Source organism: Amaranthus tricolor, chromosome 12, assembly GCF_026212465.1.
Source record: "Amaranthus tricolor cultivar Red isolate AtriRed21 chromosome 12, ASM2621246v1, whole genome shotgun sequence".
NCBI classification, from domain to species: domain Eukaryota; kingdom Viridiplantae; phylum Streptophyta; class Magnoliopsida; order Caryophyllales; family Amaranthaceae; genus Amaranthus; species Amaranthus tricolor.
Genome location: NC_080058.1, coordinates 4,145,826 through 4,171,776, shown reverse-complemented (window position 1 = coordinate 4,171,776; position 25,951 = coordinate 4,145,826). Strand labels below are relative to the sequence as shown.

General features: G+C 33.9%; 2 protein-coding genes across 4 annotated transcripts; one reads left to right on the top strand and one right to left on the bottom strand.

The window, feature by feature from the left end:
* Positions 1-2,160: 2,160 nt before the first annotated feature.
* On the bottom strand, positions 2,161-11,744 carry LOC130797264 (uncharacterized). Its single transcript, XM_057659794.1, has 6 exons — positions 10,934-11,744; positions 8,484-8,586; positions 6,135-6,190; positions 3,708-3,872; positions 2,775-2,888; positions 2,161-2,612 (listed from the first exon to the last, which is right to left on the bottom strand). Exons 1-6 carry the CDS (start codon positions 11,591-11,593, stop codon positions 2,520-2,522), a joined length of 1,191 nt encoding a protein of 396 aa, XP_057515777.1. The 5' UTR covers positions 11,594-11,744; the 3' UTR covers positions 2,161-2,519.
* Positions 11,745-18,963: 7,219 nt separating this feature from the next.
* Positions 18,964-24,998, top strand: LOC130797261 (pentatricopeptide repeat-containing protein At1g06710, mitochondrial). 3 transcript variants are annotated; one of them, XM_057659790.1, is made up of 4 exons: positions 18,964-22,054; positions 22,450-23,187; positions 23,343-23,629; positions 23,844-24,998. In XM_057659790.1, the coding sequence occupies exons 1-2, from the start codon at positions 19,115-19,117 to the stop codon at positions 22,492-22,494; spliced, it is 2,985 nt and encodes a 994-aa protein (XP_057515773.1). In that variant the 5' UTR covers positions 18,964-19,114; the 3' UTR covers positions 22,495-23,187; positions 23,343-23,629; positions 23,844-24,998. The 3 variants fall into 3 exon arrangements, with proteins under 3 accessions (XP_057515773.1, XP_057515774.1, XP_057515775.1); XM_057659791.1 differs by having other exon boundaries at positions 24,383-24,995; XM_057659792.1 differs by having other exon boundaries at positions 18,980-22,054; positions 23,951-24,998.
* The last annotated feature ends 953 nt before the right edge of the window (positions 24,999-25,951 follow it).

Here is a 25,951-nt window from a genome sequence, read left to right as displayed (position 1 = left end):
AAATAAAAGATTTGAAAAATCACAAAAATCATAATTTAAGATCGACTGTCAAATTATTGGATAAATATTGCTAACATATATTATCAATTGAATTGTTTAAATTTGATTTTTATATTAAGGAAATTATTGGTTATAAAACCGAAAATAATAATAGTCGATTGCAATTATTGTGAATAACATTTTGATTTCTTTTACATCAATTTTTGGAATTTAATATATATATATATATATATATATATATATATATATATATATATATATATATATATATATATATATATATATGCGTGTGTATAATAATAAAATGAGGAATTGGTATTGGTCCAAAAGAAATTTTAAGTAACCATAGACAATTATGATGGATTAATGGTTGAATTTGTATATCGAAAAGGAATTTAAAGTAACCATAGACAATTATAATGGATTAATGGTTGAATTTGTATATAAAAAGTAAAAAATAGAAAATAAAAGCATTAATGAACATTCTAAAAATGATCCAATCCTAATTTGTAATAAAAAGATTATTTATTTATTATTATATTAAGAAGAAATTAATAGTAAATTACAACTTTAAGAAGAACAAATATTATAAATATATATAATTAATATCCAATATCCACAAACATAAAATTTCCAAAAGTGATGGATAATCTAAGGTATATTAGAAACATAGAATTAGGTCCATGATGAATGATTAGGCAACTTTATTAGGACACTTTACATCTTAATATTCACATCAATAATGTGACTATAATTATGATACATCATATCACCTTTTCTTTTCCTTTCTTTTCTTTCTTTATTTATATTAATTTCTACTATTAATCAATTGACGACGTTTGTGCTCTATTAAAACCCATTAAATTAAAACCCCAAAAAATTAGATGAAAAGAAAAGATTTCCAAAAAAAGTTGAAAGCAACAATCCCATGTTGCATTATTTAAAAGGCAAAGGAATCACACGGGCACCCCAACTAATATTTAGTCTGTCTTCTCGCGTAATTTATCTTTTTTATCTTAGTTCGTTTCAGTTAATTTATTATTATTATTATTTCAAGATATGATATCATTTTAATATATATATTTTTTTTTAATCATAAAAGACAAAATTAAAACAGTCAATTAACCGAAACTAATTTTTAATTTTTATGTCATATCATTTATAGAGCAAAATTAAAAAGACATAAAAAATATGCTTAATTTAACTTCTTAAAAAGAAGGCGGTGCACGTCTGTCTATAGTTAGTGTCAAAAACGTTTGTTCTACTACGTAATAATTATGCATGCATATTGATATTTGGACCCCCTTTTATTTTTATTTTTTTATTTTTCCTGGGTAATGTGGTTTTCTGTAGTAAAAGTTATTTTCTTGAAAAAAAATCTTAATGTTTATCCTTTTAACTTTAAACAGGGGATGAACCAACCCTTACTTTTTGATTAGTTTCATAATAATAATTTATTAATATAGGAAATCGTTTAATAAAAAAGTATTTATATTAAATCATATCTAATAAAGTAAAGAATAAAAAAAATTAATTGATGTTTACCCATTAGGGCTATGTACTCTATGGCGGTCTTGTATTATTGATGATCAGAACTTATAGTTCTTGACTCAATTACAAAATTACAATATGGAGAACACTTATGTTGATGTGTTTGAGGTTTAGAATTTGTTTAAAGCTAAAAAATACATTAGGAGTTTTATTATAATTAAAATAAAATCAAAATAGAAAAGTTATATGTTGTTCGGATTATACGCTCGAACGAGAACTCGAGCGAACAAAATCTATAGCTAATATAAATGAACCCAAACTAACAATTAAGTTGCTCGTTTGAGCACTTCCCTTTCAAGTTCAAGCACATTGCCTCTTGTTCGCTGCTTCACTCCTTTGCTCATTCAAACATTTGGTGCTCAACCAAACCTCTTGCTTTATCGACTTCACTTAAATGCTACTCCTATCCCTTGAGTTTGCACATTTAAAATATATCACTTTTGAAGATGTGGTTTCGGTTTGTATGTAATCCTTGTGTTTTGGCCTAATATTTCATTTGATTAGGCAAGAACAAGAATAGATCATAAAGAGAACAAGAGATCGAGATCGAGACCGATTTCCTGAGGCCGAGGGTCAAGAGAATACACCACCGGTAGCCTAAAACACAAGTTTGCTTCTACAGATAATTCAACATTTACTATCAACTGTATTTTCTGAATCAGCTCTGAAAAAATCCATTGATCTATACATTTGTGACACTGTTATTACTCTACATACAAGCACATTTTAGCCGTAATCAACCTTCCTGTTGCTACCGACATTGTCGAAAGAAAAGTGGTCATCACGCTTCCTGTTGCTCAAAGAAATTATGTATTACTTACAAAGGGAAACACTGTCAAAACAAGGGTATTCTGCTCTTGAGGATCCCGAAAGGGAAATAGTCATGATGTCTCATTTAACACTCGGTATATATAACCTCCTATAACAAGTCGTGAATTATATACAGATGAAAGTTTTGGAACCAGCACTCATAGAGGCCTCAAAAGAGAGTAATCTTCGAGCAATTCTCTCTCGGACAATGTATCGTTTTCATTTTGAGGAGTCCACAGGATCTCCACCGCCTGTAAACAGCATTACAAAGTGCCAAATACGATCAATATTCATAGATATGTATAGTTTAACTTCATTGTTTTCCATAGCGTGATTTTACTTCGTTTTTATGAACGTTTCTAATTGGGCATAAGAACAAAAGACCAATAAGTTGAAGTATACAAAATAATTACCATGGTTTTACTTGAAGGGATGGACCCAAGCTTTTGTAGGGCTTCTTTCAAATCCATGCTACTGTTAATGGCCGGAAGTTTATATACACCTTCAGCAGCCACCAAAATCGTAATCTGAACAGTATGGACATTGTTGTTAAAACGTAGGACAATGTCAAAAGTCTCAAAAATAGCTTTTACCAAATAATGAGAATGAAAACGGAATAGGTGATCCAAAACACAAAAAAAAGAGAACACATTCAAAAGCCAAAATCTACTCGAAGCTAGGAAAACAAAACAACAATGCCAAACCCTTGATCCCAAAACATTGGGGTTCGGTTGCATGAACCAATAAATCATTTCCAGTGGTCGTCTACATGGATTCTCCTTCATTTCGTTTTTCTACCATCTTTACCCTCTATGTCTAAATACTTCATATCCCTTCAAACTCCTGCCCTCAAGGTCATCTTCAGAATTTGGTCTTTCTTGCCCTCATTTAAGTCCCCCTAGTTTCAACTTTCTATCTTCCTCATCGATTTACTAATATCTCATCTTTTCACATGCTCAAACCATCTTAAGCGATTATCTTTCATCTTTTCCTCGATATTTTAAGACTATTAATTCCTTTCTTATGACTTGTTTCTAGCAAGGTTTCTAATACATAGCTAAAAGGAAATATATTAAACAAAACGGGGGCTAAAAGATCTTTTTACACACGAATCCAAAGCCTACATGAAGGGTTTGACCTGTAGAAAAGGATGTCAATTTTAGATCTTCCCAAAACATTATTTATTCCAAGTAAAATTAAATTTTTATCTTCTTCATTCAGCCAACTTCAAGTTTCCAACCATAGTAAAGAAGCAATTATTGGGGGAATATGAAGAATGAGCATTTTTGGAATTTAAACATGGACAATGTTACGCAAATTACATAACGCAATCAGTGAATATTTACCACAATGTACTCATTGCTGTATCCAGTGGTTATTGTGCTTCTTGTGCTCTGTCTCTTAATGTTATTCACATTGACCAATGTTTCTTCATCAAACTTCCCTCGTTCCTCGATAGAAAGTTGATTAAACCTTTGTTCACCCTTCTCAGTGCTCTTTTTGATGTCTACCTGGCCATTGTCAAAACAAAGATACCAATTATTTTCTTACCATTCTAATTGAATGATGTGCTTTATGAACTCCAAAGCATCCAATTACAACATAAACAAGAAATATTCTAATCTTCCTTTCCATTTAACATTATGCTCTCTTTTTATTGTCATTCTCACCCAAAATACAGAGCAAGTACTTCAAGTGACTTCTAATCTTAATTTATGAAAAACAACATAAATTTTAAAGCAAAAATAGAGTTAATTAAAAGAGTATTATGAGGCACATTAAAAGTAGAATCCATGATTATATTAGCCTCTTTGAAATTCATGTAATACAATATATGACAATTTCTGTTCTTTGTATATTTTCATATAAAAAATACAAAATTCAAAAAGATAAGAGATGTAAGGTAATAAGCTAAATAAAGTGATATTCAATCATAAAGACAAACAAATTTAAGTTACAAATTTGAAATTATACTTAAATTGGAATTCAATTCATAACTATATACTCGATTATAATTCAATTTTAAAAACTCAAAAAACTTGAAATTATTTATAAAAAATCAATTTATAATCTAACTACATTCATACCCAAATTTTAATAAAATATTTCTATAAGCGTGGATGAATATAAACATATAGGACTTTTATCAATATATTTTTGGTAAGTAAAAGATATTTAGAAAGTAGAATACTTAACATATCTTACTTCGGACTGAAGAATTATGGGCAACAAATAGGTAAGCCTTGGCAAAATCAGCTCCAAAAAAAAAAAACCTCAGTCACCTAGTACTCTTTTACTTCAAAAGAGTAATAATGTTTAACGACATTGATAATGATCAACACCCCCTTGCCCAGCTCGTAACCTAAAAAACTGAAGAAAGGGGACATACTGCCAGAATTAACACGCTTTCTTTGATTGACAACCGTAAGCAGAACTTACAAAACACATTAACCGCATCAGGCTCCGATATAAAGTTCAGATTTGAAGAGCTAAAGGCCAAAGGAGTATCAACAAGCCATAGCAAAGACCAGCAGAAGAGATTTCAAATTAAATAAAACTTCATTTTCAGATAGAGGGTGTTCCTCGCTCATAAACCTCTTCGATGATTGATCAAACTTTTGATCTCTTTATAGCCAGTAACTTAAAGCAAGACTGTCGCTTTCACAATCTCTAACTTCTATTTTCAAATACTAAGTAAACTCACTCACAGCATATCTTGTTAATCCCCCCCAATCCCATGCTATCTACCATCCTTGGTCTGGTTCAAGCAGACCATCTGAAACTGTGAGCTGCAATTTTCAAGAAAAACAGAGTATTCTTGAAACTCAACAACTGTCCTTGTTCCCATCTTTGTTCATCTCTCTGCTCATTTCCATCAAGAATTGCGAAGCAAATTTCATTATCCTTACTGGATTTTCGATTTTGCAAGGCAATTAGTGACCACTGACCAAACAGTCTCCAAATTGTGAAATGAATTGAGTTGCCAAGTTCAGGGCTTATCATGAGAGGCATAACACTGGCCATGCAATTTTTTTAGCATATAGACAAGGGAAAGAAGACAAGAAGGAGAGAAAACATGTGTATGGATACTGATCCCACCTGAATCCACCCTCTACCAATCCAGCTATCCTAGTATATTAGTCCCAAAAGTTCACTGGCCATTGATGTAACCCAGACTTTTCATTTCACCTCTAATACCCATGTTATATACTTGGTACCCTAGCAAGGGTATGGACACCTGGCACTTCATTTTGTGCTAAAAGCATGGAAAGGTTTTTTAAAAAATTAGATGCTCGAAATTCAAATACATGTCAGTATCCAACAATCAACATCAAGCCTATGCAGAATATTCATTGTGAAATTGAATGGATGGGGTCATGTGGATAAAATAGGCTGGATAATAGTGTTCACACTTCACTGTCGCACGTCATCTTCAAGCACTTTGCAAAAGCTGTAGAAGACCTAAATGATGTATGAATGATGATGATCAAAAGGGTATTAAACTATCAATTCCTCAGGTGTAAATTGCTAACTCCGAAAATTAGACTTTTTATCTAATATTGGTTATGCAAACTTAGAATTCTCATATTTTACGTACATTATACAAATATCTATTTATTATCATATACCCAATTAGAATATATCACGGATAGATCCATCTGAATCTTAAAATACTTCATTTGACATACTCGTTATTCAAAATTGTAGTTTTAATTTTTCAGCAGAAAACAGCAAGGAAAGCAGTAAATAAAGAAATTTCATTTACAACTCACAGATGAATAAGCTGAGATGCAATAATCAGGGTGCCGAAGCAAGGCCAATATTGTCTCTGCAGCAATAGACATAATCTAAAAATCAGCCATACGAAGCTATAGGGATAAGATTTCAACATAGTATCTTAGAATTTTAACAACAGATAGGCTTTCAAGTTTCAACAAAAGAAAATCTACAAACAGCATCAGGTAAGGCCGAGAAACATGGTGATTCGAGGAGAGAAAATGGCAAGGCAAAACAAGTAAAGCCTCCCAAGAACACGATGAGGAGCAGTCACCAGATGATAGATATAAACAACAATGTCAGCAATGCAAAAGTTCATTCAATTCCATTCCAATATGCTTTTCCCATCAGTTTCACTTTCATGTTTTCACAGCTCCAACATGGGTTGAGTTCATTCATAATAAGTTTAGTTAAGTTGTTCAAACCTAATAAGTTTGGGAGAGAAAATCCTATGTTCAATTTGATCAATTTTCTTCAGTTCATTGTTCAAACCTAATAAGCCCTAGTAAGAAACATAGCATCATATTCAAAACTAAAAGGAGTATAGAAAGTGAGAGCAAGGTGTCTTCATCTTCAATAAATTACTGATTAACCCAATTCTGTCAATGCTTACATCTCCCAGATCTAATAACTTTAAAAGCCTAACATCCTTGCTCATAACAAAGCTAGCTTAAATACTTTCGACACACAATTTATCGAACTTCTTCTTATCCTTTCCAAACCCCATATTTGAAGCCAATTCAGACTAGCACACTACTATATGGGTCAAAATTAACTCAAAATAGTATGCGTTCAGAAGAGATCATTATAAAGATCAAGGTAGTTAACATGTATATATTGAAATGAGAATATAATCATAAAAGACAACACAAGAAAGGATCTTAGAGTCATAAATATTGAAGAAAAACTCATAGAAAATTGTTTATGTTGATTTAGTCGCGTCATGTAGACCAAAAATGCAACTGATAAAAAAGTGTAAGATTGGAACTTTGAAGAGTTTAGAAAAGGAAAAATAGGTTAAAGATGATTTAGATAACAAGAGTGAACAATAACATGAAGAATTGAGATGTGCAGGGGCATATGACAATAGATACAAAGGAATATAGGATGAGAATATATGACATTTGCGGATGACAAATAGAATTTATTTTCTTTCTTGTTACTTATAAAGGAGTTAAATAAAGTATACTCGTTACTTGTAACCAATAATGTCACGTTGATTTAATCTGATTCATTTAGCAAATCTCAAATGTTAGAATTAAGTCTTTGGCATGATTGTTATTGTAGACAAACTTGAGACTCCTAATCTTGGTTTAAAAAGAGCAAGGAAAACTAGGAACCTACGCGTAGGGTGAAATTGCGAGTTTTTCGCAAGTGAGGTGCACTTTTTTTCTCAAAAGCATATAAAACAATACTAAAGCATATTTTATACTTAGACCAATATGATATTCATAAATAATTACATGAAAGATCTAAAACATATACAATCATTGGCTAAGATAATACAACACAAAATGACCCAAGAGGTACCTTAACTCACATTTTAAAGCAGTATGTCCAAACTCCCATTGTACTCTACCAAATTGTTATCAAAATAATGAAAATAAATAAGAAGAATCCATAAGAGAAGAAAAATAAAGAATTGATAATAAATAAGGCGTAAGAAAAAACAAAAAGGGAGAAATAAAAAGGAAGAAAAGGGCACAACTAAAAAAAAAAAAGTCTACAAGAAAGAAGATGATAGAAGAAGAGAACAAGAACAAAACATAACAAAAATAAAAGGTATCTTATGACGGTGGAGGCACTAAGAGAAAAGTCTAGTTTCACAACTCCAAACAAATCCTTATATTTCCTATTTTCTTTTTCTCTCTTAAAAGTTAAATACAAGGACAAATTGTTTTTTTTTCCTTTTCTTTCTCTCCTTGTATATGCTATAGCTCTTTTTTAGTCTAATTGTTTATTAACATATTATTAAATAATGTTTTATCCTAAAAAACAAAAGCAAAAACAACATGCAATAGCACGCGCCTTTCATATCCCTATGATCCCAAACTTGGAAAGTGATTCAGTTGGATTCCAACTTTAACGCACGTCCGAAGTGCACGTCTTAGTTCTTACAACTAAGCTCCTTAGAAGACACATACAACCTCCTTCAAGGTATCATGCAAAAGTCATTGCAGGCATTAAGGACATATATCCTCTACTAACTTCATTGGCTCATCTCAGACAACCACATATTAGACATAATTTTATTGTACTTAAAGATCATAACATACCCTGAAAAGGCAATAGTTCTTTGAAGAGAGAGAAACTAATAGCATTTGGACAGTAGAAGAAAGACACACCTGTTAAAACGTAGTTAAGACCTTCTGGGGTTGATGTATCCGCAATTTCAGCAATACGATTAAGATCACTTTGAAGAGATCTCGCCATGCCCAACAGGCCGACCTAGAATGCATCAGAACTCACAGTGAAAACCCAACAACAACATCAACCAGAAAATGCAAACCACAAAAGTAACAAGAGATCCAATACAAAGAAACATAATTTATTACATCTAGAAGTGGTCAAACTAGATTTCTCAACAACTGAAAATTACAAATGCAAGGAGAGCCTATAGTTTATTGTTTGACAACATTTGAAAATTACTAAGTAACATGATAGTACACTTCAACTAGAGATTGACATATGAGCATAAGTTATTGCTTAAAAGCTAGCTCAGACAACTGGCCCTACCACTATGGTAGTCATACCACTATGATATTATATGTAACGCATGTTCGCATGTTTCAGGTCTACTGGACAAAGATCATAGTGAAATGTACACAAATTAATGTTGGGTATTTTGAGATGAATATCCTTTTCACATTTTTGTGTTTAGAACATAGTGTAAAAAATGCGGTAACAATCGTGAAGGTATTGAAATAGTGATGTGGTTATCGTAACGCCTAAATATCGGTCGAAACCTTAAGATATCCACTGATATGAAAACGCGAGTTTTTTACACCTTTACAATACGAGGAATATCGATTCCTTTATTTTGAAAATCTTTGCAACGCGGCCAAAGCAATGCGATGCAGCCTTGTTTTTAAACTATGTCCGCCATGAGAAATTTTGATCCATTGGAAAATGTGATAGTTAAAAATTTCTTACAACACAACCAGCCATGTGTTGTGCCCTACCCCCAAGTCAAACCAAAAGAATTAGAACATTGCTTTAGAAACAATCAGTAGGCATCTACAATCATGTTGGTCCATCATAACTTAAGAACTAACACATGTAGATTTATCTCACTTAAACTCAAAAGTTACAAAATATTCCAAGTGGCTTTTCAAATGTTAGCAAGTAAAAGTACCTTTCAGTATCTGTATGCTTTGGAGAAGACAAAAGAGCTAACCCTTAAGAACTAACCCCTCCTAAGCATACCTTAAGTTCTGAAATTGAGTATAGCAATATGCTAGTCAAATTAAGGATGAGTAAGCAAACCATCCTACCATATTGTTCTTTAGCAACATATGCCTTAAAATGAAATGGCATAAACATCCCATAGGGGAAACTAAGCAAGCAACCATATAATCAACCATGTGACATTTTCTAGCAAGAACAAAGTATATCTATAACACCCCCAGAATTCGGCCCTTTCAAAAATACTTTGCAGAGGAAAATCATGAACTACATCCAATTTGAATTACTTTCTTATTTATTTTGAAAAATTATTTTTATTTATTCTGAAAAATCAAAAACAAACAGCAAAAATATAATTTGTCAATTTGCGACTACATCCGATTTGACAATAGCTCTCAAAAACCTATATTATAACTAGACCTATTAAATAGATTTAACTTGATCTCTCAAAGGTTTGATCAAAACTGGAATTTCTCTTCCTTCTCTCGGATTTATATTTGCTACACACAGAACGGCTGGTAAAATCAAATTATCAATGCACATAAAACTAATTTTTTAACACCTCAAACGCCTATTTATCCTAATCTAGTCTTAATAAAATAAGAGCCTCCTAATAATATAAGACTTTTTTAGAAATCATAATTCTTCTTCCATCGAGACTATTAATTTATTTAAAACTCTAACAGCTAACAAATCAGATTTAAATGTAAAACTAATTCTAAGCATTCGCTACAAAGCGCTTATCTTACTACACTTCAACACTTTGATTGATAAGAATAGTACTCAGACTCTAACCCCCAAAATCCACTCACCAATTCCACAATAGACTCATTCACAAGTCCTCCGTCAAGGATAACGAGTTTTCAAGCCAACTTTCAAACTCATTCAGTAGATACACACGTTTATATAATAAAAGCATGTTTTAAATGAAATGCCACAGTTTCTTTCTTAGCTGACGAGTCATTAACCCACTTATGGAGACTCGTAGTGTCTTCTATATGCTCTTGCACTAATTGCACTAAGAAAAGTGTAGTAAATACCAAGACATCAAAGCTAAAAAAACTCTTTTAGCAATGCCAAAATCACACCTGAACTGTTATAATTTCTCAGTAATTGCAATGAAAATCTTTTGGCATTGTTGTTGTTGCTGTTCACTAATTGCAAAGAAAGCAAAAGTATTTGGATTACAAGTCCTCTTTTTGCAAAATTTGCAAGACGAATCAAAACGTTTATTTTGCAGGGAAAGCAACAACTCTTATCATGTCTTTCTAAAGCTTATCATCTCTCAAATCAGGATTACAAATGAAATGAAGATTGAATCTAATGGAACAGTGTATAGATACATATATATAAGAGAATCATACATACGCAGGCAAAAAATTCAATGTACCTGAAGCTTGATCACACTAATTTTATCAGTAGCAGTCAAAACCCCATCTTCAGACCTATTAGAAACCACTATAGATACAATAGCATATGCTACAAAACCCAGCACAAGTAGACGAAAACTAAACTCAGCAACGGCAACTCCAAGTGCAGGCCCCACAAATAAGCCACCACCACCAAATGGAGACGGAGAAAAATACGGTGCCGAATACAAAAACTCCGTCCTAGAAGGCGAAACTGAGTAGCTCCGAGACCCGGATGTTGATGATCTCGGAGCAAATGATCTACCTCCAATTCTACCACCAGATGCTGCTGAAGCAAAACTTGGGTCATACATTAACAAAATACCCACTAACAAAGCAGCAATCGCGGGTTTCTTTAGAGCTTTTACTGCATTAGATAAGGAATCTAAAATAAACCCAATTGTACTCGAAGTCTTTTCTTTGATACCCAATTCGGAATTAGAAGAATTAGGGATTTTGGCGTTGCATTTTGGGGTGGATTTTATAGATTTTGAAGAAAATATAGGGTTTATGAAAGGATAAGAAAAGGGAGTAAGGGAAGATAATCGAATTGGGTAAGGGCGTAAAAGTGGGATGGCATGAAGATAGAGAAATTTATTAGTTGCGTATGCAGAAGGATCAGGAAGAAGGGTGTTCGCCATTTCTTGAATGTTAAAGGATTTTCTTGTGTTTCTAGTTTAAAAGGATAGAGATATTTTGAATTTCATCGGAGAAGAACAGCCAGAGATTTGAAGAGTTGAATATGTGGAAGATGATATGGCCATGCAAAAGGCAATAACTTTATATCATATTTTTCCATCAAATATGTCATAGTACTTTTATCTCATATTTTTCCATATAATATATCACAATTAGATGCAATTATACAGTATAGAAAAGAAAATAAGAGGATTTGGAAGGATGAATTTTCTTGGTTTAGATAGCAATTTTAAAATGAAGATTTGGGAGGAAGGAATTTTAGGAGATTTGAAAAGGTTTAATCTTTTAATTTTATTAACAACGCCTCTCCTAAAAGACTGTCTTTATAAGAGAGGGTTATGGCTCTTCAGACCCAGGCCCAATAATTAAAAAAAGATAGAAAAACCAAAAAAATTGACACGCGCATTTCATTCTATTTGGAGTTGGTGTTATAACCTATTGTAGTTGGTGTCATAACCTATTGAAGTTGATATTATAACCTATTAAAGTTGGTATTTGGAGTTGGTGTTATAACCTATTGAAGTTGGTATTATAATTTATTAAAGTTGGTATTTGTATTTGGTGTTATAACCTATTAAAGTTGGTATTATAACCTATTTGGGAATATCAACTTTAATAGGTTATAATACCAACTCTAATAGGTTATAATACCAACTTTAATAGGTTATAATACCAACTTTAATAGGTTATAACACCAACTCCAATAAAATTACACAACGTGCGTTTTTTTGGTAGTTTTTTTTAATAATAATGGGCCGGCCCATTTGAGACACGTCTTTTATAAAGACAGTCTCAAGTAAGAATTTGTGTTTTATTAATAGTCAAATATTTTAATTTTGAAAATATTTAGAAGGAAAAAATATATCGATAATCAGAATAATCAAATTGACTTACTCTTGCTATTTTGCTTTTTATTATAAATAAAACTACGTCATTACACTTTCATTTAGCTTCTAAATTAATTAATAAATTTTTTCATCTCATTTCCCTTTCCTTCCTTTCTTCTCCCTTTCTTTTTTTACTTCTTTTTCCTTTTCATTCTAATGCTCTATCTGATAAGAAAAAATTCTAAAACTAAGATTCTGAAATTCAATGCACAATGATTTCAGAAATTTAGAACAGAAAATAGAGAGAGAAAGAGAAGAGAGATGAGGAAAGTAATATTTTTAATCATACCTAATTACATTCCCAAAGTGTGCCTTATAAAGATAATTAGCACAATTCTTCACCACACAAAAATAACAAACAAACTAAGCATAGTTGTTATAACAAACCAGAAAATGCCAAAAAAGACTAACAAACTCCTCCAACAAACTTTCCCGCCAAAAATAACCAAAATTAACAAACTCTTCTAATCAGCCTGTAACATTACTCCCCCCCCCCCCCCCCCCCCCCCCCTATGAGAGACTTGCCCTCAAGTCAAGGTGTGACAAAAACCAGGAAAGTTTGCCTCAAAATCATCTTTTGTAATCCAAGATGCTTCATTTATTTTGCCAATTGATCAAGTATTGTTGCACATCTTTGCCTACAACCTGTATGACTCTGGACTCCATAATTGCAGCTGGCAAAAGTGGGGTAGTTTGATCCTGACCATCCCTAGGTATCTCAGCAACTAAAGGCAATGTTCCTCTGAATTGCTTGAGCTGAGAAACATGAAACACAGTATGGATCTTAGAGCTGTCAGGTAACTGCAATTTGTAGGCCACCTTTCCTATCACAGCTATGACCATAAAAGGCCCAAAGTATTCGGGAGCCAATTTAGTATTACTCCTGGACTGCATAGATTGCTGCCTGTAATGCTGCAATTTAAGCCATACCCAATCCCCTAAGACAAACTATCTCTCAGACCTCCTTTTCTCAGCTTGCATCTTCATTCCGTGTTGAGCTTTTTCTAGATTGCCTCTGAGAATCTTAAGTATTTCTTCCCTTTTCTGCATACTCCTGTCTACAACTGCATTAGGTGACTCTCCAGGAAAATAGGGAAGGTGAATTGGTAGTTTTTGACAGTACACAACTTCATAAGGTGTTGCTTGAGTAGCAGTGTGAAAGTGTGTGTTATACCACCATTCATCCATAGGCATATATTTACACCAATCCTTAGGTCTCTCACTAGACATACATCTCTGGTACGTCTCCAAACACCTGTTCATAACCTCTGTATGTCCATCAATTTCAGGATGGTAGGAAGAGGATAACAGAAATTTAGTTCCAAGGAGAGAAAACAACCCCTGCCAGAACTGACTTAGAAAAACTGGATCCCTATCACTTACTATACTTTTAGGCTACCCATGGAGCTTGAAAACATGGTCTAAGTATTCTTGGGCAACCTCAAGAGCTGAATAAGGGTGCTTGAGTGTCATAAAATGAGCATATTTACTCAATCTACTCCACCACCACAAAGATCACATTCTTGCTCGTAGACATTGATAATCCAGAGATAAAATCCATAGAAATATCAGTCCAAACTATTTCTGGAATAGGTAAGGGTTGTAGCTTACCAGGTTTTGCTGCTGTATCATACTTTGAGGCCTGACACACCACACATTTTCTCACAAACTGGCTTATTCCTTACTCATACCTCTCCAATAGAAGAGCCCTTGTAATCTCTTAGTAGTGTGATCTCTACCAGAGTGTTCTGCTTTCAGAGAAGCAGGCTGCCAGCCTATTAATTGCTTTTTTAAGTTTTCATCAAGCCCTACTACAATCCTGCCATGTCTTATTAGTAGGCCTTCTTGATATTTAAATCCTAGCACATCCTCTCCATTCTGTAACTTATGCAAGATCCCCATGGTATTGCCATCCAAAGCATAACTATCAGTGATAGCCTGGGTGAGATTGGAATCAATTACAGATTATGGCCATCATCAATACTTCTGAACCTTGAACTCTAGACAAAGCATCAGCAACAGCATTTTCTTGACCAGGTTTATATTGGATTTCATAATCAAAACCCATGAGTTTGGACAACCAAAACTGCTGAAAAGGGGTGGAAACTTTCTAGTGTAACAACCACTTAAGGCTTTTTTAGTCAGTCTTGATTATAAAGTGAGACCCTAGTAAATACTGCTCCCATTTTTGTACTGCAAAAACCATAGTCAGAAGTTCTTTTTCATACACAGACAGTGCTTGCCATTTTGGCCCCTAAGCTCTACTAATGAAGGCTATAGGATGATGCTCTTGCATTAATACAACTCCAATTCCCTTTTTTGAAGCATCTGTCTCTACTACATAAGTCTTTGCAAAATCAGGTAAAGCCAAGACTAGGGCTGTGACCAAGGCTATTTTCAAATCCTCAAAAGCTCTTTGTGCAGTATCATTCCAAGCAAATGCGCCCTTTTTAGTAAATCAGTGAGAGGTTACTGATTAAGGCATAGCCTTTTACAAATCTTCTGTAGTAACCAGCTACCCCAAGAAGCTTCTAAGATCTTTAATGGTTACAGGGCTTGGCCAGGACTCAATTGCATTTATTTTGCTAGGATCAGTCTCAACACCCTTAGCAGAAATAAAATGCCCAAGGTATTCCACTCTTGAAGACACAAATGAACATTTTCTCAACTTTACATGCAACTTATTCTCATTCATTATTGCGAATACTGCTGATAAATGCTGCCAATGTTCTGCCACTGTCTTGCTGTACACCAGGATGTCATCAAAGAAAACCAACACACACTTTCTCAGCAAGGGTTTGAAAACAGAATTCATCCAACTCTGAAAAGAAGATGGAGCATTAGTGAGACCAAAGGGCATGACTAAGAATTCATAATGTCCTTGATAAGTCCTGAAAGCTATCTTGAACACATCATTAGGATGAATTCTAAGTTGGTGGTACCCTGCTCTTAAATCTAGTTTACTGAAGACTGCTGCTCCGGATAATTCATCAATTAATTCTTCTAGCACAAGTATAGGAAACTTGTGTTTGATGGTTTTTTTGTTCAATTCCTTGTAATCCACACACAGTCTCCATGTTCCATCCTTCTTCCCCACTAGTACCACAGGAGATGCAAAAGGACTTGAACTGGTTTGGATTATGCCTCTCTTAAGCATTTCTTGAACTAACTGTTCAATTATATCCTTTTGTTTCAAGAGATATCTATAGGGCCTGACATTAACAGCTCCACTACCAGGTTCTAGGTTAATCCTGTGATCAAACACTCCCCTAATAGGAGGCAGTTCTGAAGGCTCCTCAAAGACACTAGGAAACTGAGACTTCATCTGTTGAAGCTCCTCATATTCAACCTCCGCAGCCTACAACTGAAACAAGCAAGGGTCCTGACTTTCTGTGTCTATATCAGACACCTGCATTAAGCAAACCTATGCAGCTCCTGACAGTAACTTAAGGGATGGGCCATGTTCCCATATCCTCAGCTTCCTGTTAGGAACACCTCTCAATTCCACTGACTCACTTCCTATGTTGATTTTCATAGTCAAGTGTTTGAAATCCCAGGCAATAGTTCTTAGTGTACTCAACCACTGTATTTCTGAAACCATGTCACAACTGCCTAATGGGATTAACATGACTTCTGTGGTGAACTCATGGCCTGCTACTGACCAAGTAAACTTCTTGCAGACTGAGTGACACAACAAATTGTTTCCATCAGCCACCATGACTGATTTAACAGGTATGGTCTCATTCTCACATCCCAATTTTCTAGCTAAACTTATGTCTAGAAAATTGTGTGTACTGCCTGAATCAACTAGAGTGTGAATAGGAAAATCCTCCTTCATCACTTTGATTCTCATAGTATGATAAGTTTGGTCACCTGTCAAGGCACTTAAGGAGATGTAAGGGGCATAAGTAGTCACCTCATCCTGCTCCTTCAACTCAATTGCCATAGTGTCTGCTTCATCTAAGTCAGCAATCTCTACTGTAAAAGTTGGGACTCTTTGAAAGGGCATTTGTGGTTTCTATCATAAGAAGCATCACAATAGTAACACAATACTTTGGCAATTTTTTCTGCCCTAACATCTGCTGGTACATATTTTGGTATTTTAGGTGGTTTTGTGGTGGTATTGGTCATGGCTAAAGGCTTGGCTGCAGGAGTAGGAAGTAGGGGAGGTTGTTTGTAGTTCAGGGTTGTGTTTTGGTAAGATTTTTGAAGGTATGTGTTTGGTTTCCAGGTTTTCGAGTTGGCTTTAATTGATTCCTCCTGTAACCGAGCATATTCAATAGCAAAAACTATTGATTGTGGCTTAAAAGCCCTTACTAGAGGTTTAACTCCAGGTTTCAAACCTCCTATAAAACTTTCTAACAGGTATGTCTCAGGCAAGCAATAGCCATTCTATAACATTATAGATTTCAGGTTTTCAAACTCATCAACATAGGATTCAATGCTATCAGTCTGTTGCAGCCTATTGAATTCCTCAACCACATTCATTCCCCTTTCATCTCTGAAACGAGTACTCACATCTATCACAAAATCATGCCAATCAACCACTGACCTACTAGCTAAGTAGCAAGTTACTCAGGTTTCAGCCTTCCCTATCATGTTAAGAGATGCTAGATCTACCTTTTGATCATTAGGAATTTTACATAAATCAAAGTATTTGCAACATTTCTTAACCCACACCCTAACATTACTACCATCAAATTTAGGGAACTCTAGTTTAGGATTATACCCCAATTTTGGTTGAGCAATTCGATCTTCATTCCTTGGTGTTGCCATACTATCCTTCATCATTTGCATCATCCGCATAATCTCATCAAATTTCTGGGCAGAAGCTCTGGTTTGCTCCTCAAACTTCCTCTCCAAGTCACCTAGCTGAGCCTCCATCTTGGTTACTCACCTAGTAACAACTGGCGGTAGAATGTACTGAAGTTAGAGAGAGCACAGCGTTGCTCTGATATCACTGATAAGGAAGAATTCCAGAATTAAGATTCTGAAATTCAATGCACAACGATTTTAGAAATTTAGAAAAGAAAATAGAGAAAGAAAGAGAAGAGAGATGAGGGAAGTAATATTTTTAATCATACCTAATTACAATCCCAAGGTGTGCCTTATAAAGATAATTAACACAATTCTTCACCACACAAAAATAATAAACAAATTAAGCATGGTTGTTATAACAAACCAAAAAATACCAAAAAAGGCTAACAAACTCCTCTAACAAACTTTCCCGCCAAAAATAACCAAAATTAACAAACTCTTCTAATCAGCCTGTAACACTATCCAAAAACATGCTTACCAAAATGCCATTAATAATACGTACTCTTAATGTTGAATTTGTACTCAAATATCAAAGTTGTTAATTAAAATATTTACCCTAAAAAAGATGAATAAGTACATCGATTTATAGTTTTCATAACGTGATGTAATTTTTGCATGAACCTTTGAGAAATCTACCTTACTCAAACTTTCGTGACTACTTATGTCCCAAAAATCTTTAATTAAAAAATCTTTAGTAAGTGGTTTATTTAACTTTGAATTGAATTTGAGTGGTTCACTGAATTGAGTTGGTCCTATTTTTGTTTATTTTCGGATTACATTAATTTACGTAAATTCTTTAATTTAAAAATAAAAATAGTTATAGGGTTGTTTAAAAATTACGATTGATTGGTTGGTTGACTTAGTTTATTTGACCAACATAATAATGAGTTGGTTATTTTTATTGATTTTTGGTATAAGGCTGCGAGCAAACAAGTCAAAATCAATGAAATTTTTTTCAGTTTATCTTAAAAATTAATTTAAATGTCGTACAAAAATTATTTTATTAAATTAGACATAAAAAACTATTAACTTTTTAGGAAAAATTACCCTGAATAATACGAACTTTCACTGATTTTCCTACAATAATATGAACTTTCAATTAACCATGAATAATATGAACTTTAATACATATTTTCCGCTAACATACCTGACCGGTTCTTTACCTGGAGAAACGGTAAATTCCCTATTTCTTCATTATGCTAGCGGGATATATGTATCAAAGTTCGTATTTTATTCATAGTTAATTGAAAGTTCGTATTATTGTAGGAAAATTAGTGAAAGTTCGTATTATTCAGGGTAATTTTTCTTACTTAGTTTTATCAGCCAAAATTTTTTTTTTTAAGGAATGAGTAAGTTTACCGGTAACAGGTAAAATGGTATGCCAGCGGGAAATATGTATCAAAATTCGTATTATTCATGGTTAATTGAAAGTTCGTATTATTGTAAGAAAATCAGTGAAAGTTCGTATTATTCAGGGTAATTTTTCCAACTTTTTATAGTTACAAGGGTATAGTCCAAAGATAGTACTAGAGTATTATTTAACAATTTGTAATTTATTATTACTTGTATTGAAAATGAAATTTGTGAAAGTTTTAAATGTGATTTTGGTGTGTTAAATTGGGGGGAGAAATAGAAAATCTTCAACATTTTGTACTGTTATTGCTTCCTTATAAAATTTATAATGCTTCTCTTCAGTATCAACCGCCCAGAAAAATTGCTCATGAAAATTTCAAAATTCTGACACTTAAGTTCATAGCAATGAGAAAAAGATTGCTTGAATTGACTCTACACAAATCAATTCCTCTTTCAATATTTTCTGTAAACCCTAATTTTCCGTATTCCTATACTCATTTCAAGTGTATCAGCAGCAGTAAACATTATTCCAATGATACCCATGAGGGATTAGTGGATCCTGATGCTTCCCCACCATTGAGTAATAGCCATGAAGTTAAATTTTCCAGTGAAGAATTCTCTACCATACAGGATTGCTTTCTGGGTTCTTCAGATTGTTCTTCATTACAGGAATTAGAGCAAGGTAAATTCTCATCTGATGCTGTATTGATTTCAGGTGCAATAAATGAGAGTAATAATGTGTTTGAGTTTGAAACCCAGAAATTTCTTAGGAAATTTAGGGACAAATTAAGTGAATCTTTGATGATTAATGTGTTGAAACTTGTTAAAAACCCTCAGTTGGGTGTTCAATTTTTCTTATGGGCTGGTCAGCAAGTTGGGTATTATCATACTACTGGGATTTATGATGCATTGTTAGAGGTAATGGGGTGTGATAGAAATGATAAGATACCAAAGCATTTTCTTGAAGAAATTCAAGATGATGATAGGGAGGTCTTGGGTAAGCTGCTTAATTTTCTTGTTAGGAAGTATTGCCATGATGGGAGGTGGAATATGGCCTTAGAGGAGCTTGGGAGGCTGAAAGATTTTGGTTATAAACCGTCAAGGGGGACTTATAATGCTCTTGTTCAGGTTTTTCTTGAAGCTGGTAGGTTGGATACTGCACACTTACTACATGTAGAGATGTCTAGTGCTTTTTATAAGATGGATATTTCTACATTGAACAATTTTGCACGTGCTCTGTGTAAGGATGGCAAGTGGAGAGAAGCCCTTGAATTGGTAGAAAAGGAAGGATTAGTCCCTGACACTAAACTTTACACAACGATGATATCGGGTTTATGTGAAGCTTCTCTTTTTGATGAAGCCATGGATGTTTTGGATAAAATGAGATGTAACTCATCCTTGCCTAATGTTTTAACATATAGGGTTTTGCTTTGTGGGTGTTTGAGGAAAAAACAGCTAGGTAGGTGCAAGAGAGTATTAAGCATGATGATGGCTGAAGGTTGTTATCCTAACCGCAGGATATTTAATTCACTTATTCATTCATATTGCACTTCTAAAGACTATTCCTATGCTTATACATTACTCAAGAAAATGGCAGATTGCGGTTGTCACCCTGGTTATCTTGTATATAACATATTCATTGGAGGAATTTGTTCTAAGGAGGAGCTTCCGAGCTCATCTGAGTTAGAATTGGCTGAGAAAGCTTATGATGAAATGATTGACTTGGGGTTAATGTTAAATAAGGTCAATGTCACCAGCTTTTCGAGATGTCTTTGTGAGGCTGGAAAGTTTGACAAAGCATATAATGTTATCCGAGAAATGATGGGTAAAGGTTTTGTGCCTAACTGCAGTACATATTCTAAGGTTATCGAATTCCTCTGCAATGGTTCACAGTTGCAAAAGGCTTTTTTGCTGTTTGATGAAATGAAGAGAAATGGCGTTGCTCCAGATGTGTATACCTACACTGTCCTGATAGATGGGTTTTGTAAAGCTGGTCTAATTTCTCAAGCACGTAAGTGGTTCAATGAAATGGTTTCGAATGGTTGTTCACCTAATGTTGTAACTTACACCACATTAATTCACGTGTACCTTAAAGTAGGCAGGATAAGTGAAGCCGATGAACTTTTTGAAATGATGTTGTCAGATGGATGCGTGCCAAATGTAGTGACGTATTCTGCTATAATAGATGGTTATTGTAAATCTGGAAACATTGACAAAGCCTGCCAAATTTATGCTAGGATGAAAGGAGAGCAACATTCACCAGACATAGATATGTATTTTAAGGTAAATTGTGCTGAGATGAGTGTGCCAAATGTGTTCACTTATGGAGCCTTGGTTGATGGATTATGCAAAGCACACAAGGTTAGAGAAGCTCATAATTTACTAGATGCAATGTTTGCAGATAGTTGTGAGCCAAACCACATCGTCTATGATGCTTTGATTGATGGATTTTGCAAGATGGGGGAGTTAGATAAAGCACAAGAGGTATTCAGTAAAATGTCTAAACGTGGATATAGTCCTACTATATACACCTATGCCTCTTTTATCGACAAGATGTTCAAAGATAAAAGACTGGATCTTGCTTTAAAGGTCTTATCCAAAATGATGGAAGACAATTGTGCTCCTAACATTGTAATATACACTGAGATGATTGATGGGTTATGTAAGTCTCAAAAGACAGATGAGGCTTATAAGCTTATGCTGATGATGGAGGAAAAGCGTTGCAATTCCAATGTCGTAACTTATACAGCAATGATTGATGGGTTTGGAAAAGCTGGCAAACTTGAAAGATGCCTCGAATTGTTCAACTTGATGCAGGAGAAGGGCTGTGCTCCCAATTATGTGACCTATAGGGTTTTGATTAATTATTGTTGCTCTTATGGTCTTCTAGATAAGGCTCACCGCCTTCTGGAAGAGATGAAACAGACATATTGGCCTATGCAAATTGCAAGCTATCGGAAAGTAATTGAAGGATTCAGCCAAGAATTTATTGTCTCCCTGGACCTTCTGGATGTCCTAAGTGATAAAGAATCTGTACCAATTGCTCCTGTTTACAAAGTTTTGATTGACAGCTTTTGCAAGGCAGGAAAACTGGAAATAGCTGTACAATTATGTAAAGAAATGTCATCTTTTGCATCTTCTCATACGGTGACACATGTTTATTTCTCTCTGATTAGGAGTCTGTGTCTTGCATCTAAAGTTGATGAAGGTGTTGAACTGTTTGTTTATTTGATAAGGAATGGTGGGGTTCCAGAAGCAAGTGTATTCTTTGACCTTATCATTGGCCTCGTTAAACTTAATCGTTGGGAAGAAGCATTTGAGTTATCTCATAGCGCTTGCGAGATGGTTTGTTTCTTATCTCTTCTCTTTTCATTGTTTATACATGCATTGGTATTCTATATTTGTTCTGAAGGGTGAGGAATTGCTATTTCCCTGATCATTTTATTGTTGATTATCACACCCAACAATGGAATTTTTTCTATGGACTTTTAAACTGATTCTCATTATTGCAATGTGGTTTTCTCAACGAGACATTTCAACTTAAGTCAAAAATGCAAGGTCTCTTTAACATGATCAATTGGCATATATGATAATGTTTAATATAGTCTTTGTTATGTTCATTACAACTTGATATTTACGTGTGATCATATTTTCACCCGTTTCTTTTCTCTCTTTTGGATCTTTAGATATTTTTATTGAACCTTGGTTTTGAAATTTATTGGTTCTAATGATTTATGTAGGGCATAAAGTGGCTCCCTAATGGGGAAGTGGCTGAAAGTAAATAATTGCAACTTGTATTTTATGCCTTGATGATACTCAAATAGAAAAGTCATCAACATTGTTACTCTCAGACTTCTGGTCTTACGAGTGTTCGCGGCTATTTTTATGGGGTACTGTATGATGCATGCTTTACCACAATCAAAATCAACAATGGCAAAACCCTAATCTCAACATATGGGACAACAACAACAACATTCCATTACCCCAATGTCATAAAGTGGCTCCACCCGAGCCAGGTTTAGAGGGGATCGGATATACGCAACCTATGGGGACCTCCATAGAAATTGAACTACTAAAAAGTTGAGTCCCAGTTTGCATCACCTGTTGGGTGACAAAATATGCTTATCATTGGACGACACAATACGATAGTGTCACAGGTCTCATCAAGTCAATCATATATGTGGAAGAAGTTGCAGTTTTTTCAGTTGACCATTATCCGAAAATACATATAGCAGTGTTGGAAGCAATATAAGTAAGGTCCTCCCATTTCTCCTGTTGCCTTGGGATACATGGAGTTATGAATTTAGTGATTCAATGATTCAATCTGACAGTACAAGGCACCTATAGCCTCTATAAGGAATGTCCATCTACCATTTGAAGCAATGAACATTGACTTAAGCTTGCAGTAATGGTTGATGGTTCTATCGATAACCCATAGAACTGTGGTTGGAAAGCACTATTACAAGTTATAGTTACAGGTAACATCGAATAACCTGAAAACTGTTATATGGGTAGCTTTCATGTGGATAGGTGTCTGTCAGTATCAATAAAAAGAGTCTTCTTTCTTATTTCTTTCTATTTTGATGGTTATTTTTGGATCACTGTTTGTTTACGGAGATTTCCTTTCTGGTAGGTACTGCTCTTTTCCATTTCACAGTGTTATCTTTATCTTCAGTTTCTCCTTTTCCCTCCATTTGCTACTGCCAAGATTGTTTTGTGCGGGTTTTGGTTCGATTTGGAATGTGGACAGCAAGATTGATGGTTGTGAGGAAGAGCAGAACGGGTAATGGCTTGTGGATATGGAGAAGGTTGTGTCATATATGGTATGATGCCCGCTGAAATGAATTTGATCGTTCACCTCATAACTGATTCTTTTTCCTTTTCCTTGGTTTGAAATCCCGAGCCTCTTGAAAAACAAAGGTAATTTTGCTGCTCCCCCTTTTTTTGTTTTCCTGCGTATCATTATGTTGCATGCTCATCTCTTTGTACTTCATTGGTGTTCAGATCTTTTAGAATGGGAAAATTTGTCACTTACTTCTAATTACCTAGATTATTGACTTTGTTTTTTACTGAATTAGTTCCCTTTAACCCAATAAATGTTCACGATTTATTGATCATCGCTACCTCGTGCCAGAATTTTATGGGAAATCACTGCATATTCATTGCTTTTGGCTTCACTGAGCTGCAAAATATATTGACTTATGCTCCCGTGATTCACTGCTTATCGATCTTCAATTATAGGGCCAATAAAAAACATTGACGAGTGCAACATATAGAACAATAATTCCTGCTTGAACTCCCGTTCATAAATTTCTCACGTAGATGCATCAGATCATGAAAGCTTGTCGATTGCAAAGATTTACCCTCCCTGGTAAATGCATATAGATCATGCTAGTGCAACATATGGATCATGCTAAGCTTTTCGATTGCAAAGATTGAACCACTCTTTATGAGGATCCTTGAGCCGAGGGACTCTCTGGCCACATCCTCCTTTATAGATATGGGTTGTCGCCTTTCCTTCCTCTCTAGACCCTGATCATAGTTCTTATGGGTGGGATATACTGGGTACGATGATGATGACCTATAAAGTCCATAGATTGATTGATTTATTCTTTAGTTTTGGTTGGTGTATGGAAGTTGTCTAATAATTAAAGCATTATGTTCATCTACAAGATGAAGGGAAGCTGGGCAAAGACCTTACTGGCACAGAAAAGCACATTTAAGAATCAAATACAAGAGGCTTCGGAGGAAAAAACAACCATCTTATGATAGATTTCTTTGATTAGAGACCAGAATCCCGAAATTTGATCAGTTAAGAAACGCGAGTTTTTGACCTAATTTTCTCGATAAATCTTCAGGTAATTTAATAAATTCCCAATTTTCAGTGTTTTTTCTTAGTTTCTTTCTCGAATTCTTATTGTATTAGCTTGAAATACTCTCCAGAACAAAATTTGATGATATGTGGCATGTATACGGTTTATTTAGTTGATCCTGTATTGTTGGGATTAAAGCTTTGATACTGTTTTGATTTCTACACGAGGAATGTGTATGATTTTGGGCCATTCCTCCCGTTCATATTCAATCTTTTAACATCTTTGGTTCAGGCTTGGTGAACAACATTTGAGGGGACGCACTTTAGAATATCGAGTATTATTTGGTATTTAGATCCAAACAATTATAATTGTTAATAATAATGGAAAATGACCTACTATTTCTTTTAATTAAATACTACTCCCTTCTCGTTTCATTTCAAACGTTATATTTATTTTTTTCACATTTGCCAATGCACTAATTTAATCTTTAATATCTCTAATTAATCATAATTTAAAATTATAAAAAAATAGATATTAATACACTTTATGTTGAGATGAATTAAACAAGATCTCATTTGACTATGTTTTAATTTATAAATTAAGAATAAATTACAAATTAAGAGTGGTTAATAAATAATACTCAAAAAGCAAATATGACGTTTGAAAAGAAACGGAGGGAGTGCATCTTATTCATTTAGTATTATTTGCTATTTTGTCTGTCCCATTTATCTTGCATTATATTTATTCTTGAATAATAATCTACCACTTTGTTTTAATTTTATCCATATAATTTAACTTTTTTAATTTCATAACTCAATATACTCTTCATTTATTATCAAATATTTATATTATTTATTTTAAAAAACATTATTTTGCTTTGATGCTAATTCATTGGGATGAAGTATAAAAGTAGGGTTGATTAATGGTAATTGTTAATTAGTTATTCATATGTCCCGTTAGAATTGAATCAAAGAGAAATAATAGGATTTTTAGAAAAGTGGTAATAAATGAAGAGAGAAAATAAATTGTATGGTCGAAATTAAAAGAGTTAAAATGTATGAATAAGATTAAAAGAAAATAATGAAATATTATCTAAAATTAAAAATAATACAAATTAAGGGGGACGAATTAAAATGAGAAATACTTTTTAATTTTTAATGGGACGTAATATATGGAGTAGTAGATGAGATTGATGACAGTGTGACAACATGCCCCTTTAAAAAAATAATAAAAAGGATAGATGACACAAGTGTGAAGTGCCTCTTTCGTATGTAACGTGTTCCAACGGTGGAATCCATATCCAACAATTTGTGGAATCCTACTCTTACGTTTACGCAATGCACAGACTTTAAAAATTCAACAAATCTTCTATAGGCCTGATTAAAATTAAGTCTAAAACATAAATAAAATCATAATAAAATATAATTTA